The sequence below is a fragment of the Sciurus carolinensis genome, unplaced genomic scaffold, assembly GCF_902686445.1.
Source record: "Sciurus carolinensis unplaced genomic scaffold, mSciCar1.2, whole genome shotgun sequence".
Classification (NCBI taxonomy): Eukaryota; Metazoa; Chordata; class Mammalia; order Rodentia; family Sciuridae; genus Sciurus; species Sciurus carolinensis.
This window is the reverse complement of record NW_025920177.1, coordinates 472569-492463: the sequence shown is the minus strand read 5'-3', so window position 1 is coordinate 492463 and position 19895 is coordinate 472569. Positions and strand designations below refer to the sequence as shown.

Sequence of the window (19895 nt, the reverse complement as noted above, 5' to 3'; positions counted from 1 at the left end):
ATGTAAATTGGTACGACCACTTTTGAAAATAATTTGCTGTATCGTACAGAGTTTAATACAGGATGAGTATTCTTTAACCAAAATGCTTAGAACCACAATGTTCCAGATTTCAAAAGTTTTCAGATTTTGGAATATTTGCACAGAATTTACTAATTAATAATTTCTGACTCAAAATCCAAATACTAAAAGCCTTCAAAGTTTGAAATCTTATGAATGTCATGTAGGCACTCAAAGTTTCAGATTTGGGAGCATTTTGAAAGATGGATGCTCAACCTGCACACAAAGTAACATTGCAATTCTAATGACAGGGAATATACCCTATCTCTTACAGCAAGGTTCATAACTACAACAACAACAACAACAATAATGACAGCAAACTAGAATTAACCCACATACCCACTAATAGAATACAGATATATAAAATGTGGATGAAATATTTTATATTAGTGAAAATGCAAAAACTATGGCTACGAATCTTAAAAAGAATCAAAAGCAAATTATTTCTTGTTTAGAAACATAAACATATGTAATATTACTATTTTTCAAAAGATGGAAAGAATTGATAATTGTAACATTCATGGCATTAGCCACCTCTAGGACAAAAGCAGAGAAATCAAATAAGGATTGAGCACAGGGTATATAATAGTACCAAGCAAATTCTAACTATTAAATCTGGTGATGGATTTATGGCTAACCGTTATATTATTTTGTTTTAAATTGGTATGTAGGTTATTATGCTTCTCATAGACCAAATAATACATAATAAAACACTTTAAATTATGTATATCAAATTCCTTCAGCAGTTATCTTTAGTAACTGGCAATTAGTAGTACTTGTTATTCCATAAATTACAGAGGCAGAATTAAATAACAGTGATAAGTATAATAATTTATTAATACAACTAATCATGACTGAAATTTCAAATAAAAGGAAAACAACCCAAATATCATTTTAACTTACTAAACAATTATATAAGCTAAGTTTAACTTCTAAAACTTACCTAATGTGTCACATTTCTCTCTAGCTCTACAAATGTCTTCCCTTAAAATAAAACATACATTTTAAAATATTTTCAGAAAATACTTTCACAACTAACCAAAACAAACATAAAACTATTACCACAGTTAACAACAAAAATACCCCAAAAAATTGAATGCACCATTTGTAAATATCAAAAAGCATGCTCTATAAAAACATATTGAAAAACAGTTGAAAGCTTTAACCAATTTCAACGAAAAACTTTCTGACTAGACAGTTCACATTTCTGCCTTTACACAGTATACATAACATTGCTGACCCTCTTCTAAAGAATTCAATCTTTTAAGTGCTTCAGGTATGCAAAATAATGATGCTCAAATGTTACCATGTTGCTTAAAATGTTTTTCTTATGCATTATTTAGTCCCTGACCATTCAATTTGAAAGTTCTCTTGTCTCATTATTGTGTTCTTTTCTCATGGCCATTTCTTTCTCCCCTTAAATCTGTAATCTCCAATCTCTGCAGCTTGATATCATATAGAGCACTGTGTGTAATTTAAGTCAATTCTGTTTTAGTTTAAAAGAAATAAAGTACACGGGCTACTTGTCAGCTATTTTACATTAGGTAAAGGTTTTCCCTTCAAGACTCTAGAAAAGTAGATATTTCCTTGAGGCTGACTCCAAGGTGAAGGGTTTCACTGGTAAACCAACCAACCAGCCAAATAACAAACCTAGGATCTGTATGGTTTGGTAGTATTAGTATTGCTGAGACAAAATTTGATTTAGCACTGCACATTCATGCTCATAAAATGGAACCAATTTTATAATAGCAGAACCTATTTTTATTATCTATAAATAGGATTAGGAACAACCCTAGTAAATGTAGTCTGGTAATTATGATATGCAGTGAACATCAAAATGAGGAACAGATGGATGGATTCACGAATAATGAACAGATAGAAAGATAGAAAGAAAGGGTACAGATAGTCCAAAAAGGGGACAATCAAATAAATTCAGACACTTTCCCCCCCAAGCAAATGAAACATCAATACAGGAACAAATAAAACCTACTCTGGTTCCACAATTGTTAACTTCCAGATAGTATTCCTAATTCTCTCATTTTCTCATTGATGTAAGAAGGCTTGTTTTGTTTAGACCAAATTATTATTCAGTAACCTGACATTGCTCATTTTCTAAGGAACTACCTAGTATTCTAGTCTGAAAGAAAAGATGAATGATTGCACTATATCCCCAGGGAACAATTACTGATAAAGATTTAAGGTAATGAGAAGTACCAGTCATCATGCAGGAAAGAGAGTAAAGAATTGCAGTTGGAAGACTTATTTCCCAGACTGTACCTGGTGATAAGGACAGCGGTATCATGGAGGAAAGGGTGAGAACATTCTGAGTTTGCTGCCATTAAAAAAAAAGGTGCATAATGTGGTAGCAGCATTAAAACTGATGACCGGTCCTTCCTGTACAAGATAGTAGTGATTCAATATGATGTCAAAACATTTATGTTCTCCCTCTCCTCTTCCTGAGTTTATTGGCACCCATACAATTTATCAAACAGGGTTTTCAAATGAAGGGTGGCATTATTTCTCCTTTGCAGTTTTGCTTAAATATATTTTAGCAACATCTAAAACATTGTGATCAAAATGGAATCTAACTAATTAGACAAAATAACTTTAAATATCAACATATTTAAAATCCTTCAACATTACAATTGTTAAATGAATTGTTTAATGATTTTGGTTACTTCCTTAGCTCAAACACTGGTGTTATCACATTTTATTTCCATTAATAACTATAGAAATAGTTAATATCACTCGTCTTCAAATTGTGTTTAAAGTAAACTTTTAGACATTTCCAATTTCTAATAAGTATTTTATGATCTACATATAACCCTAATAAAGACTACCACAAATAAAATTTTAGATCTATCCCTTACCTGTTCATTGTGAATTACGATTAATTTTACAATTACTATTTATAAGATTTCCAAAACTTGAGTCCTTGTAGATTGCTGCAACCTGCAAGTAAAAAAAATGTAGGATTAGACATCTAAAAAGAATATTTCTTCTCAAAACAAATAGAAACCAGTCTTAGAGCACCTATTCTCCAATTCAGCTGCACAGTAGAATCTCTTAGAGAATTTTACAGATTCTCATGCTCAGGCCACATTCTATATCAATTAAATTAGAATCTCTATGACTGTGAAATAGGCTTCAGCATCTTCTAAAGTCCCCAATATATTAATGATTCCATTGTGGAGCAAAGTTTGAGAATCAGTATGCTAAACCTTGCTACTGAGATTGGTCCATGTACTGGCAGCATCCATATCATCTAGACCTGCTAAGAAATGCAAACTCTCAGAACGCTTTTAAACAAATTCCTAAGTAATCTGAATGTGTATTAGAGTTTGGAAACTACTGTTAGGAATGATTCACTAAGAAATTCACTTTATTCTGGGTCATATCTACAGTTTACATGATCACGATATTCCATAAAATTTTAAATTTGGCATATCCTTTTTTGGTAGTTTTAATATTTTTTCCATAGTTGCATATTTTCAATTCCAATTATTTTTAACATTTAACACTACTGAAATACTAATCTACTGAGGTAGATTTATCTAGAATTACATATATAGCTGTAGAAGAGGTCATATATAAGTTCGAATTTAATCTTCAATTCTTAAAGACTGACAGATGCAGATCAAGCAAGCATTCTGGATGGGCTCAGTTTATGATTTATATTAAGATGTTTTCCAGTTCCCAAATTCATATTCATTTCTTATATTCCTCAAAGAAAGAGGCTACCACTAACCAACCTAAGTGTCCTTCAACAGATGAACACACACACACAATGAAATATTACTCCACCATAAAGAAGAATGAAATGAAATTTTATTGCCAATAAAAGTGGAAACTATCATGCTAAGTGAAATAATCCAATCCCCAAAAATCAAAGGCCAAATGTTCTCTCTGATATGTGAATTCTAACACACAATAAGCAGGGAGGGGAGAATAGAATTTCATTGTATCAGACAAAGGAGAATGAAAGAAAGGGAGGGTTGATAAGGAATAAAGAAGACAGTAAAATGAATGAGACATAACTTTCTAACCTTGATCACCTTCTCACGGGCTACTGCCCAAGCAATGACAGCTAACTGTTTCAGGGAATGCTACTTATTTCTCTCATTTATTTAATAAATAAATGTTCAGCATATACTTCTTGCAATGTTTGGAAGAGTTAAGAAAGAAGACATGGTCCCTGACTTTGTAGAACATGCAGTTTGCTAGAAGCAGGATCCTCACTCCATCAGCCAAAACTTCTACACAATTGCGGGCAGTACCTCTTGTGCCAAAGATGCCACTATCAGAACCAGGGCCAAACGCATCTCTGGAGCTGCTGAAACTTCAGGGTCAGCATGGGCATAAATACACATTCCAAACCTTTATTATTGTAATGGTGCAGCCACAAATACTTACAGGCTTGTAATCTTTACCTGCAGTAATGCCTTTGGCTCTAGTGAGAATGCATGAGAATGAAAGGCAGGGCTTTTAGTAATAACTCTAAAGTAATGATCTAAACTGAAGAATGTCTCAGGAAGTATGACAAGTTTGTGTTTCTGTGTGTACATACGCATACATATATGCCATCAGGATCTGCCACTCACAGAGAACCGGTGCTCTTCACTACCACTAGAACTTCAATCTGTGAACAATGGCACCGATACTGCTCCACAAAGAAATTAACATCAGATCAAAGACTCTTACTGCTATTGTGATCCTTATTTCAAGTTTGTTAAGATAGCTCTACTGGCAATAATCTATCCCTTCATCCCTGCAAAAATATTTATAACTTAAAATATCATATGTCCAAATTTCTGATTTAGGGAATGTAGCAGCAGTGAAAATAACACACTCTCCCCTCTGTACTTAAATAAGGTGAAGTTTTAAAATTCAGATTCAAAGATCAATGTGACAAGGCTATTCCCAGTCACCAGAGGGCAGAAACAATGCCTGTGATGCAGTAAAGAACAATTAAAGCATTTTCTATAAATGGTTTCACACATTTTCAAATGTTTTAAAAAGTGTGCAAGTAACAGAATAGTATTCCCAGTATACATCTATCTAAACTAAACTTCAGTGAAGTCTAATTTCTAGATACAATTTCTTTACATGCAGAGTTTGGAAAAAACTTTTTTTAATTATGTAAAAAATAAGTTAAGCATTTTAGGCAATATAAAAGTAAAGTGAAGTTACTTACAATTGACATTAGGGTTAGTACATAGTGCTGCAAATTCTGTCCATGATGATGAACCATTTTAGCATCAGCTGTAACTCTGACTTCCACATATCTTGGGTATGATAAAAAGTGTTTATTTCTGGAATGTAACTGACTTCTTTCATCTTCTAATGATTTTTTTTGAAGGGTATCTGAAAACTCTTTCCTTCCTTATACTAAGATCTTCATTAAAGTTGTTGCAGTTAAAAAAAAAGTTGTTGCAGTTATGAAAGCATAAAGCAGTTTTCTTTATTTGATTTTTCTGGGAGAAAAAAAGAATACAAAGCAGAGTCATTAAAAGTTGGATATGACTAAAGATACTGCACAAAATTCAATAGCCAAAATATTTAATACTTACACATCTGCCTCCAATATGAAAAACAAATTATTTAAAGCAGTGTTGAACCACATGATTATGAGCATTAACATAAACAGTAACAAAATGTTTACAAAATGCTCACATTTTTTATAGACTGTACTAATGAAACTGTATACATGTCTTATTTTTTAAATTTTAAGTATTCAAAAATATCTATTAATCACTGGTGGAAAATAAAAAGGGCCTTATATTTTAAAAAACTGAGACTACATTAAAAACTATAGAAATTAATACTTCTCAACATAAAATTGGTGAATACTGGATTATGAGGCAACCATTAAAGGAATGAATTAGGTATATGTGTTTTGATAATGGAAAGATGTCCATGACATATTTATAAATTAAAAATGTAAGTAGCATGTAAAGCTGGATTCCATTCTTATAAAAATATTTCTCAAAATATATAAGTAAATATTTTTAAAATTTATATAATGAACCAAAAGTCTGAAAGCACACGCCCCAAACTTTCAACATTGGGTAGGTAGAAGGGGCAGAAAAACTATTAAATAATTTCCTTAACATCTCAGTGCCCTTTAAATGATATTGTATTGTTATTACAATTTTAAGAAATAAAATGTTATTTATAAAAAGCATCAATTAATATTTTGTACACTAAATAATTATATTACTTTTCATTGGTATTTATACAAAAGCAGTATAATAAATTGCAAAGTGACCTTTGCAAATACCCTATATAAATGGTCATTACTCAAAGCATACTTAACATTTCTACTCAATTACATTACTTATTTGTGGGGGGAAGCTGGGGATTGTGCCTGGAGATACTTTACTACTGAGCTGCGTCCCCCAGTACCTTTTATTATATTTTATTTTGAGACAGAGTCTCACTAGTTGCTGAGGCTGGCCTTGAACTTACAATTCTCCTGCCTCCGCCTCCCAAGTTGCTCAATTACATCACTTCTATGTAATGTTTTCCTTTCTATTTCTGTTTCATTAAGTCAAATGTTCAAACAATGTCTCCTCCTTTATTAATAACCAGTGTATTATAACCCCAAACTAATTTAGATCAACCCAAAATACAAGATCATGCATATCATAGAACAATGATAATCTGTCTCCTCGAACATAAAATCCTTAAAAATTACCTCAGTGATTATACAGTACAGACTTATAATGCAAGGAGAATGTTAGAAAAAAGTAAGAATATAAACTACTAAAAATTGTTAGATGATAATATGAATATAAGTCCATATTCCTATTTGAATGTCCTACTGCCACTTAAGAGTCAACACATATGTAACTAAACTCATCACTTTCTACTACCATTACCAGTTCTCCTATATCTATTAATGTGAGTGAAGCCTCCCAATGCCCACAATTCACACTCAAACCTGTGCATCATTGTGGACTCTTTCTACCCTCCCCTCACTCTTAAGTTCTAGTTGCCATGTTTTGCCATTTCTCCTTCAAAATTTTCCTTGAATTGCTCCTCTTAAAATGATCTTTCCTTTAAACACATTCAGTTTTTTTCTCAGAATCAAGAATGTAAAATTTAACACAAAGGGCCTCCCAAATGGTTCAGGCGTTATTAATTTATAATTGCCCCTCCCACTCATATTTTATTTGTGTAAAAAAGTTCACTTTTATACGCATTCTTTTTTCTCTCATCCTTAATAAGATAAGATAAATTGATTCTCATTAGAAGATACCCATAAGATAAAGTCTGAGTCCTACTCCTCATCAATTCACCATTAAACATAGTCATTACCAGTCACCACCACCAAACTGGAAATTTCCTAATGACTGAGAACATATTGGGCAATCTGTTCTAAGTGCTCAATAAATGTTCGTGGGAAATTAAGTAAAAAAGGGTTGGGATAAAGAAAGAAAAAAGTAGGATTAAGTTAGAAACCAGAAAGAGAGGGAAGGAGATGCAAGAAATGAATAGACAGAACAAGACAACAAAAGAGTTTATCGGGCCAGAATTCAAGGTAGGGAAAATATTAATGTGATGTAGAATAGAAGCCGATCGAAGACAGATTAATTACCTTCGAGTTTCCTAATATCAAGTATGTTTATTGTGCTATCTATATATAGACTTAAATTGACCTGTATTTGACCAGATGGAGAAAAAAATTATTTTCCACTACTCCAATAGCACATAACCATTCATTTTTTAAAAAATTAAGTCATAAAATGGTTTTGAAAATGGTCGCCTTCCTCCTAACACCATTCGACCAAAACTGGCCAAAGAACCACAGGATAAAGAGCAACCGTGGAGCCTCCTCCAAACACGGGCTTTTCTTTAAATCGGGCACAGAAGTTGCCCTGTTTATGAACAGTGAGTCACACTGCCGCTCAACGTGTTTCCTCCTCCCTATGAATAAGGTAATCCCCTTCCATACCGAATAATTGCAGGGCTGTGGCTAACGCCCCCCGGGAAGCCAGGGGTTGCCTGGCCAATTGCGATGCTAAATTTTCCCCTTGAGTAACCACCAGACGCAGGGGCGTCGCTGGGAAGCAACCGGGAGCCCTGGCCCAGCGGAGCCCCCGAAATCCCTCTGAGTGCTGTGCGTGGCTGGCAGGCGCTCAGGGGACCAGGGCGGCGGGGCGCCACCCCAGGAGCAGGGGCCCTTGGAGGCCAGTCCTCGGGGTCGCCGCCCGCCCCGCCGGCGGCCTGACCTTGGTGCTGCTACTCGCGCCATTTCCTATGGGCAACAGGTGTCCGCCCTCCTCCCTGCCCAGCTCTCACCGGCACAGGCCGTCCACGAACACGCGCGGGTCCAGGTGGCAGGCGATGGTGGCTCTGGGCAGGTCCTGCAGGTCCACCTCCTATTTCTCGCAGCAGATGTAGCTCCAGTCGCCCCCGCCACAGAGAAGGGCGCAAAGGCCCGCAGCGTCACCTCAGGTCGCCCCCGCACCTTAGCCGCTTCCGCCGCAGCTCTGAGCCTGGCGGCCACGCCGTCCTCCATCCGCGCGCTCACGCCTGCGCCCTGTGCACCAGGGGGCTGCGCCCATTCCAGAGCCCGAGCCTAGCGCTCTCCCCTCCTCCTCGCCGGCGCCATGAGCCCGGGTTGACCACCTCGGAATTTCGAGGCTGTCCGCTGCCCGCGGTCACCATGGTTCCCAGACAAGCGGACTCCGAACACCCGCCCCGCACGCCCGCGTCCAGCGCAGGAGGGGCAGAAAGCCTGCGCGGCGCCCTCCCAGCCCCGAGGGTGGAGCTCCGGGGGGTTCTGCCTCTACTGCCTCTTTTGCCCATTTCCTAATTGGATAGTTTTGCTTCTACATACTGTTGAGTGTTGAGTGATCTTAATATATTCTAATATATTCTTGATCAAATGTGTTGTTTGTAAATGTTTTCTCGAAGTCTGTAGCTGTCTTTCTATTTTCTCATGGGCGTTTTGCAGAGCAAATGTGGTAAATTTGGATTTGGTACAATTTACCAGTTTTTTAAATTGAATTATATTTTGGTGTTAAGTCCAAGAATTATCTATTGCTAGATCCCAGAGATTTTCTCCTATATTTATTCTAAACACTTTATGATTTGTTGTTTATATATTTTAACTGTAATTATTTGGGGTTAATTTTTTATAGGCATGCAGTTTAGATCAAGCTTTTATATTTTTTGCCCATGAAGGTCCCATTGCGCTAACACCATTTGTTGTAAAGGCTTCCTTCCTCAATTTAGGGACCCCTTTGTCAAAAATCAAGTGGGTGTATTCATGTGTATCTGTTTCTGAGTTCTCTACTCTGTTCAATGGGTCTATGTATCTGTCCCCACTAGCCCCAAAATGTTTTGATTTCTATAGCTACAGAGTAAGTTTTAAAATCAGTTTAAACAATCCTTGATATCTATTCTTCATTTTCAAAATTGTCTAGACATTCTATTTCTTTTGTCTTTTCATTTAAATTTTAAAATAAGCTTGCCTATATGTAGAAACATCTTTACTAGGATTTGGATAGAAATTGCTTTAGAACTATAGATCAATTTTGTTAGAATTTACAGCTCTTCTGTGTTGAGGCTTTCGATCTGTGAATATGTTAGCTCTTCATTTTCTTGGCTTAATTTATTTCATCAACATTTTCTAATTATCAGCATGCATATTACGTATTTGATTTGCATTTGTGTTTTCTTGTTTTGCTGCAAATTGAACCTAGGGCCTTGAGCAAGCAAGGCCTAGACTCTGCTGCTGAGATTTACTCCCAACCCCTGTGTACATGTTTGTTAAGTTTATAACTAATTATTTAAATTTCTTTGAGGTAATTATAGATGGCATCAACAAAATTTTTGCACACTTATTTTTAGTATATAAAAATGCATTTTTATCCTGTGACCTTGTTCAACCCACCTATTAATTCCAGTGTTTTCATAGATCTTTTCCATGTTCTATGAGGTAGTTATTTGCAAATAGGGACTGTTTCATTTATAGCTTTATAATCAGCATGCTTTTTCTTTCTTCTATTTTTAGTTTTCACTTTTTTTTTTTTTGCCTAATTGCCTTAGCTAAAACTTCCCACACAATGTTGAATACAAGTGTCAAGAGTGGACATGCTTGTCCTGTTCCTGCTCTTAGGTGGAAAGCATACAAATTTCCACAATGAAATACCATGATTGTGATAGTAAAGCTAATGTTTGTTATTTTTTGTAGGTGCTCTTTATCAAGTTGAAGTCATTGTCTTCTGTTGTTTACTTCCTAAGAGTTTATGTGTGAGTTTTTGTGTGGATGTTCTGCATCAGTTGAAGGGATCATAGGAGTTTTCATATTTTAGCCTATAGATGAGTTAGACTCATTGATTTTGAAGTGTCAAACCACTCTTACATGCTTTAAATAAATTCCTCTCCTTTACGGTTTCTAATTTTTCTAGAGTGTTGGATTGAATTTGCTGATATTTTGTTGAAATTTTTTGCTTTTGTTTTTAGGTTTTTGCAGTGCTGGAACCAAACCCAGGGCCTCACACAAGCCAGGCAAGTGCTTTACTACTGAGCTATACCCCTAGAAAAATATTTGCTGAAGATTTTTGAGTCTAAGTTTTCTTTCTTTCTTCTCCACCCTGACCCCCTTTCTTTGTTTAGTTTGGGTTTCATGGTGATATCTCATGAATTGAGTTGGAAAGGGTTCCGTCCTATTTTCTGAAAGAGATTGTGCAAATCTAATATACATTCTTAAAATATTTGGTAAAATTTTCTAGTGAAGACAAGTAGGCTGGAGATTCTGCTTTCAGGAGACTTTTCATTACAAACTTCATTTGTTTCATGGTTATAGGCTTATCAAGGTATCTATTTTATGTTGCTGGATTTGTTATCTTAGTGATTTTTCAGTTGTCATATCTGTGAACTAAATTATCAAATTTGTCAAAGTTGTTCATAGTATTCCCTTATTGTCCTTCAAATTGGTATAGGAGGTGTAATATTTCCTGTCTTATTTCTGATATTAGTGATTTATTTGTTCTATTTTCTCTTACTTTATTTTACTATGACAAGAACTCTTAGCATGAGATCTTTCAACTCTCCATTTCTTCCTCTCCTCTTCCTACCTCTGGCAAACTTTTCTTCTATGAGTTTGAATATTTTGTTGCATCTGCACTTTTGATCTTTTCAGATGCCTCATATAGGGGAATTACATAGTATTTAAAGTTCTGTGCTGGGCTCACTTAGTGTAATGTCCTTGAAGTTCATACACCATGTCACAAGCTCATGGATGCCATTCATTGTTAGAAATGTCTTAATTTCTAAATGTTTGTAGAGTTCCCTCTTGTCTTTATTTCCAGTTTAATTTCATTATGATTAGAAAACACATTCTTTATGATTTTGAATTGGTTTACATCTGTTGAAGTTTGTTATTGTCTGAGGTTATGGTTTATCTCAGTAAATGTTCCGTGACAGATGATAAGAGCCTGTGTTCTGCTGTTGTTGGGAAGAAGATTCTATAAATGTTAACTAGATCCTCTTGGTGGATAGTATTGTTTAATCCTTTTATCTTTGCTAACTTTTTTTTCCTCTCTTTTTTTAAAATAATTCATTTATTTTGATTCATTGTAAACAAATGGGTTACAACTTTTTTCTCTGTTTGTACATGAAATAGAGTCATACCATTTGTGTTATCATACATGTACATAGGGTAATGGTATTTGTCTTATTCTGTTGTTTTCCTTCCCCCTGCTCCCTACCCCTGTTTTTCCTCTATACAATCCATCCTTCCTCCATTTTTGCCTCCTTTCCACCCCTGATTATGTATCCTCATTGGCTTAACAGAGAGATCATTCGTCCCTAGGTTTTTTGGGATTGGTTTATCTCACTTAGCATTATTTTCTCCCACTTCATCCATTTGCCTGCAAATGCCATAGTTTTATTATTATTTATGGCTGAGTAATATTCTATTGTGTATATATACCACAGTTTCTTTATCCATTTATCAATTGAAGGGCATCTAGGTTGGTTCCACAATCTGGCTATTGTGAATTGAGCAGCTATGAACATTGTTGTGGCTGCACCACTGTAGTATGCTGATTTCAAGTCCTTTGTGTATAGGCCGAGGAGTGGGATAGCTGGGTCAAATGGTGGTTCCATTCCAAGTTTTCTAAGGAATCTCCACACTGCTTTCCAGAGTGTCTGCACTAATTCGCAACCCCACCAGCAATGTATGAGTGTACCTTTTTCCCCACATTCTTGCCAACACTTATGGCTATCCCACTCCTTGGCCTATACCCAAAGCACTTAAAATCAGCTACTACAGTGATGCAACCACATCAATGTTCATAGCAGCTCAATTCATAATAGCTAGATTGTGGAACCAACCTAGATGCCCCTCAATTGATGAGTGAATTATTTTTTTCCTAGAGGGAAATGAAGATAAAGATATATGAAAAAAATTTGTAAAGATCCAGGTCACCTGCAGTCACATCCTATCAAAAATGCTTCCAAGAATGAGTAGATTTGGTGACTCACTCTGGGGGGCCATTCAGCAGGGTTTCAAGACCAGAATGACAGGGCCTGGGAGGCCAACTCCAGGGAGACTCCAAGTGTCAGTATAGAGCTGGAGTCCAAGGCTGAGTGACCTTTGTTCTGGCAGGTGGAGGTTCGCTTTTATTTATTTTGATGATCAAGGGAAATGAACATAACATAAAAAGAACCCTTTTATTTTATTTATTTTTTTGGGGGGTGCTGGGGATCGAACCCAGGGCCTTGTGCTTGCAAGGCAAGCACTCTACCAACTGAGCTATCTCCCCAGCCCCAAAAGAACCCTTTTAATGTGGATGATTCAGTAGTGCTGAACACACTCCAGGGTTGTGGGAACACCATTGACCTTGGAGTGTCTTTTGCATCAACCGAGAAGGAAACCTGCCCATGCAAGTAATTTTTCTGATTTCTCTCCCCTCTGGTCCCTGGGAATCAAGAATCTGCTGTGTCACCATGGATTGCCTGTGGAGGTGATTTCATGGAATTGCACAACCTGTAGTATCATGTGTCCAGGTTTTTCACTGGGTATAATGATTTTGAGGTTCACCCATGTTATAGTATGCATGGCTAATCTAACATTCAGGTTCAGGTACTTGTTGGAGAATCCATTTTCAATTCTTTTGGGTATGTGCCTTGGAGTTAAATTGCTGGCTGAATGGTGGTTGCCCATTTAACTTTTGGAGGTCCAACTTGTTTTCCTTGGTGACTGCCCCACTGTCCTTCCTGACCCCCATGTACCAAGCTTCCGGTTTTTCCATGTCCTCACCAACCCTGAGTGTTCTTTGTTTTCCTGGCTATGCCCGTCTCCTGAGGTGTGAAGTAGTGCCTTTCTGCCCCTGGACTAAAGGATGCTGAGCATCTTCTGTGCTGATTGACCAGTGTTTACCTTTTTGGGAGAAGGTCAATCATGACCCATTGTTAATGGAGTTGTACGTCTTTGGGCTGTTTCTGGTTCCAGGCTGCTCAGCCCCCATAGTTGTTTGTGAGTTTTGTGGTGAAGAAGCCACATGCTAAGAACTGTCCAGATCATTTTTGGACAAAACAGAGTCAGGAGATGAAAGGGGGATGTTCAAGTGAGTCTAGGGAAGGTCTTTTCTTGTTTTTCTTTAGGTGCCAGGGATTGAACCCAAAGGTGCTTTGCCACTGAGCCACATCCCCAGACCCCCCTTTTTTAATTTTGATACTCTGTGTCACTAAGTTTCAGAGGGCCTCACTTAGTTACTGACACTGGCTTTGAACTTGCAATCCTCCTGCCTCAGTCTCCTGCATCACTGGGATTACAGGCTGCACCACTGTGCCCTGCGTGTCTATGCAGTCACAAGGAAGTTCAGAAGACTTCCCTCTCTCAGCACACTGGAAAGACATGTGCTGTACTCCTTTGAGAAAACTCTTATTCTAGGATGCAAGCAGTCTCTGTGATGAGCACATTCCTTACCCTCAGCCCTTTTAATCACTTACAACACTATCTCTCATGTGGAAACGTGTGTTGGTCTTCCTGTGCTGTAATTACCCCTTTGATAAAACCATGTGTGAAGTTGTTCATGACCTGCTGGGTGTCATCTACCTGGTTAATTTACGTACCGTGTGCTACATTTTTGTTTCATTTTCATTTTAGACTTTGCTTCATCTCTTTTTACAGTCATATGACACAGCACCAGTCGGAGAGACAGTGAATGGGAACAGAAGCAGGATTCCAAATTCCTCTCCTTCTTTCACCTTCTCTGTCATCCCATGAGCCAGTCACACAAGGAGACCAAGAACTTTGACACCGGGGACACACCTCCACACCTCCATGCAGGCTGTGTGCTCATTCTGTCCTTGGCACCAGAAAGCCCCCCAGGGAACCTGGAGAAGGGCCCCTCCTAGCTGCCCTCAAGCCACCCACATGGGTTGGAGGGAGGCCCCCAGTTCCAACATTTTTGGGAGGACAATTCCAGGACTCTAGATTTCTGTGGAGAACCTTTGGGGGAAGTGGCAGTGTGTAGTGAAAGGGCCTTTGTCTAGGGAACCACCAGCTTGAAGTGAAGATTGAGGGTCTGCTGCTCTGTCTCTGGATCCTTCCTGGGCTCAGTTTTTGGACTTTAAAGGGGGATGACAGAAACCCCCACCCAAAGGGTTTCTGTACCATATTGATCACCACTGGGCAGTGGAGGAGAGAGCTAGATGTGCCTTTGCCCTAATTTCCATATGGGCCCACCAAGGCCAAGGGATATGACATTACTAACATGGCCAGGTTCACCAAACTAGCTGCTTCTGGGGGTATGGAGCTACAACTTGCAGCCTGCTTTGCTATTGCTCTTCTCTGTGTCCCCATCTCCCATGACACAAATGGTCATCATGCATGTCTCCTCATGCAAACAGTAGCTGTGGCAATTGGGGAAGGGGTCCTGGCACATAGAAAACCCGTGCTTACCCCCTCTCCTTTCTTGCCCAGGATGCATCCTGGGTAGGAACCTCCCCTGGAAACTGCAGTTCAGGAGGGCAAGATGGAATTCCATGAGGATCTGCCTGGCCTTGCCAATGGCTTTTTTTTGTTTTTGTTTTGTTTTGTTTCTTTTGTTTTGTTTTCTTTGGGGATCTGAAAAGCCCCTGAAGAATTTGGACTTGAGCAGCTTTCCCCTTCATTTCTAAATCCAATAAAAGATTGGGCAAAATCAAATCTGTATGTTTCTGATTCATTTACAGTTAACTCATCAAAATTTTCTTTTTATGAGGCATTTGATGTCCAGAGAGCTTACTGAGCAGATTTTATGAGACTTTTTAAAGACTTTTCTTTTAGAAACAGGTGGTTGCATTTTCCCAAGAATAAACAAATTTGAACCTCAAAAGTGCAGCGCTGGCCAAGGATCCTCATGCCAGAGGGCAATTTTCAAAGTCACCTCTTCCTTGCTCTTGACCTATTCTTCCATTTCTTCTCCCTCTCTTCCCATTCCTGGCCTCTCCCCTTCTGGGTCTCCTCACAGAACTTTTACCCTGTTCATTTTCAAACTGTGGCCCTACTTTCCACAGCTCCCTGATGGCATCCCCCTCAGCAGCGGTCCAAGTCTTCCATCCCTCGCTGCCCCTTTGCCCACCTGTGAAAGTAGCAGCTAGTTCCTCAGAGCTCTGAAATCAGCCCAGATACAGTCAGCCCTTACCTTGCAGGTTGCAAAGAACCTGCTTTATCCTGGTGATGATGTCACCTGGGCATGAGGAGAGCGTCTCTGATTCTTATATCCAATTCAAGGAAACTGAGACCTGGAGGGGCTGAATGAGCACCTGAGACCATCTAACTCATTCTACAGATTTTGTTTTGTTTTGCTTTCGCCCTTCTGAAGAGTGATAAAAGGTTATCTCCAAAGACTCTCAAAAGACTTGTTTTTTCTAATACATCAGGCCCAAAGAAAACTTTGAAATCAAAGTGAGGTTGAGCCGGGTGCGGTGGAACATGTCTATCATCCCAGCAGCATGGGAGGCTCTCTTGCACCAGACTGGGCCTGCTGAGAACAGGAGCTATGCCATGTTCACTCTCCCCTCAGCTTCCAGCATCTTTCTGCTACCTAGAGCAGAATTAGTGAGTACTATTTGAATGAGTGCTTCATGGTACTTAAGCTCACATCCTGTGCCAAAATGATGTGATGGTATTTCTCTTTTATAGATTATGACACTCATGTCCTGGAGGGTCAGGATCATTCAGCTGATCCCATGGAGGAATCTGGAAGATGGCTGCCTGTTTCCATTACATCCTTGCTAAAGGTGCTATGAACTGGAACATTTACCAGTCACAGAATGTGAGAACCTCCTCGTTGAGAAAAAGGACAGGAAAGCAGAAGTCTGTTGTCAGGAGCACTGACTTTGAAGGACCTGACTCTGGATCACACAGAGTGTCCTTAGATTCTCTAAGAACCTCAGTGTCTTCTCCACAGTGGGGTTGATCAGAGAACCTGCCTCATCCACTGGTCATGAAGGATTAAACAAATACATGCAAAGCCCAGTGGGTTGGTGGTAAGAATTCTGGAGAACTTGAGCTATTAGTGATGTGTGCTTGTGTGTGGTATTTCTCTTCACAGAAAAAGAACAACATTCTGCCTTTCTGAGGACTAACAGGAAAATTGCCATGGAGTGGTTGAAGATAAAGCCAGTTTCCCCTCCCCTCCACCACCGTGGAAAATTAACTATTTTGCTTAAAAGCACACAGACCCTTGAGGATAGTAAGATGTAAATTGTGGACAGAGAGCAGAGACTGGGAAAATGCCATCTTTTTAGACACAAATAGAGGGAAATATACGGATGGTATAATGCCATCAGAAATAGGGTTATTTGTAATGTCAAAGTAACAATGCCAACCACAGTTCCTGTCTCTCATCCTCTCCTCTTGGAATGCTCCATAACCAAGCACAAAAATCACAGGAAAATGTGAATAATACTTTCATTCATTAGGTGTTCATAATGATACTTTTTTTTTTGGTCTAAGGGGCAGAGCTTTTTCATTTAAAAGCATTTTGTAGAAAGGATGAGGCACTAGAGTATATATCTTGACAAACCACCCAATGGCTCTCACATGCCCCTCCCTCCCCATTATTCTAATGGGTATGGGAACCCACTGTTCCCACCAAGGAAGCAGCTTGGAGGAAGTTGTAACTTAATGGAGCAGAGAGTTTTGACTTGGTTGTTGTGCAGTTTGCCCTTTCATTCTCTGCAATTCAATGAGTGTGTGCATGTGAGTGCACACACACACACACACACACACACACACACACACATACACTTACTTGAACCCACATGCACATTTTTCAGACATCTGGTCAAAATCTCAGGGACAGCGATGAAGTCTGTGAATATCAAAATATCTGGTCAACGTCAACCCAACACACAACACTCACACATACACCATATCTTACCACAATCACCAAATGCCAGAGTATGTGATATCTGGGTTCCTGAGACATGGCATGTTGACCAGACAATCATTTCTAAGTTAGATATAGGGATTGTACTCCAAAACTCTGGAATAGAAGCATATGATTTATTTGCCTCTCTTTTTCAAAATTGAATATGCATATGCCTCCTGCCACAGAATCTGTTTTGCATTTTGTTCTAAAATGGAGCAGATGGTAATTTTTCTTCCTAATTTCAATATTTTCCTTATCCTGGGACAGGAACCTAACAAATTAACATGGCCTTTGAGGGGAATTGGTTTTTCATAAACATTTCAGTTCAATTGTTTAAAACCAGTGAAATTATTGTTTTTAGAGACAGATGAAGGAGAATATGTTGGAAATTATGTGTGTATTTTGAGGGTTGGGAGGAGTTTGAATTAAATTAACTTTTAAAACCAGAATATTTCAATTTGAAACAAAAAGATGAGACTTTTCCTCTCTTTCCTTTTTCTTTTAGTATCTAAACTCCTCATTATGAAAGGCATAAGGGCTGACTGTATAAAATGTAAAAACTTAGCAAAGCATAAAGAAAAATATATTGTCCATCATCTAAAGGTGCAGAGATGGCTGCTGTTAAATGTTGTGATTTATTTCATTCAGGTTGAGACAATGCTATAGATACAAGTTTGAAACATTTTTCATACACTGTCATTTCATGAGCATTTTCTCATATTATCAAATATTCATGACTCATAATTCAAAATTATTTTGATATATTTGATTATACCAAAATTATACCTAATCAATTTTAGCTGATGGATGTTTCACTTTAAAAAATCTTTATTATAAGCATCAGTGTGAGGAACAACTTTGTGTATGAATCATTATGGTGTTCAAAGATCAAAGAACTTCAGAGTGATTGAAGCATAAATAATAAAGCACAGGGACAGAGGGTTAGGCAAAGAAACAGATGTGTGCCCTACTATGAATTCTGTAGTTTATTCAAATAATGCCATTAGTAATGCTTATGATGAAGATGTTGATATGCATTGAACCTTTATACTCCACTAGATGTCTTTCCTAAGAGTTCTTATTTGTTAATATGATTAATCTTTGCAACAACCGTGCTCTGTAGGTACAGCTCAGAAACCAGAAGCAGGGAGAGGTGCACCTGCTAGCCAGAGTCACAAAGCTGGTAGGAACCCTAGCTACAGAGTGACATCATTCACCACTGTGGTCCTTGGATTACCTTATGGCAATGTAAGCCATCCAAAGGTTTTGACTGGGAGAGGCATGACACATGGATTTGCATATTTAAAATTCTCACTGCCATGAGAAGGGGTGGAGCCTACATGGATAGTAGCAGTAAGACCAAAGAGGAGGACAGAGGCAGTGACCACTGGTGGCATAGGGGACAGAGGAAAGAGAATGAATCTAAATAGTGCTTGGGAGGTTGGCTGGATGGGAAATGGATCTGGAGATAAAGGGGAAAGAAGACTTGAAGGCTGCCTTATAGGCTTGGACATCTGGGGATAGAGTGGAGTTATGGGGCTGAGCTGGAGGGACAGTTGGATGACCTTCCCACAGTCACTCAGCTACTAGGAGGAGGAGGTGGGATTTTGAGCACAAGAGCCAGGAGTCTATGGGTTTGGAGTCAGTCTGGAAGACAGTTCAAGCACAGCGAGGGGCAACCCATGTTGGTGACTCCCTCAAGGACACATGGCAATTCTTGGGGGAGGAGCTGGGGGCACGCAGGAGATGGGAGGCTAGGAAGCGACTGGTCCTACATTGCTTGAATCAGAAAACTTCTCAGTAGAGCCACTGACCACTCAGAGGCTCCCTAGAGTGACTGGTGAAGTGTTGGGGGTCTGTTCACATTGAGGAGGTTTTCCATGTGAATCCAGTGGATTCAATTTTCTTTCAGGGTGTACTTTGGGAAAAGGAGGTGATAAAGGGGCAGAAGATATGTGTTGGAGTATGTCCATTCTAGATTTGAATGTAAGTATTTCCATTTGTGTCTGGTGACCAGGGCTCCTATGGTTATCTAGAATGAAGTCATCTCTAAAGTTTCAAATGTCCCCCAAGTACAGGGACTGAGATACACACAATACATCAATGTGAGCTTCCTTTCTTTTCCCCACCACCCCTGCTTGGCATTCTCTGTTGAAGACCTGCACTCTGTTCTCACCATCTCCAGGATGGTATTTTGACAAGAAAGCTTTACATTTTGAGAGTGGCTGGATGGAGGTTAATTCCATGTCTGTACAGTAACAACCTAAGAAAACTTAGGGTCATTGCTTTCATTTGATCCATCAATTGATAAGAGATGAATGGTGTTTTTTTTTTTTTTGTGGTGCTGGGGATTGAACCCAGGGCCTTGTGCTTGCGAGGCAAGCACTCTACCAACTGAGCTACATCCCCAGCCCATGAAATGGTGTTTTGATAAACATTTTTCTGTATGTCTTT

At 38.6% G+C, this 19895-nt stretch overlaps 1 protein-coding gene and 2 non-coding genes across 3 annotated transcripts in view; 1 reads left to right on the top strand and 2 right to left on the bottom strand.

Annotated features, from left to right (window-relative positions):
• The first annotated feature begins 8728 nt into the window (after positions 1-8728).
• LOC124974790 (nucleolar MIF4G domain-containing protein 1-like) overlaps positions 8729-19895 on the top strand; it is a 61609-nt gene continuing 50442 nt past the window's right edge. Inside the window, 1 exon segment of the mRNA XM_047537805.1 lies at positions 8729-8827. Within this exon segment, the coding sequence (XP_047393761.1) occupies positions 8729-8827 (99 nt within the window).
• On the bottom strand, positions 12766-12839 carry Trnaa-ugc (transfer RNA alanine (anticodon UGC)). Its single transcript has one exon. It is a non-coding gene; the product is annotated as a tRNA-Ala (tRNA).
• Trnaa-cgc (transfer RNA alanine (anticodon CGC)) lies at positions 19778-19851 on the bottom strand. Its single transcript has one exon. It is a non-coding gene; the product is annotated as a tRNA-Ala (tRNA).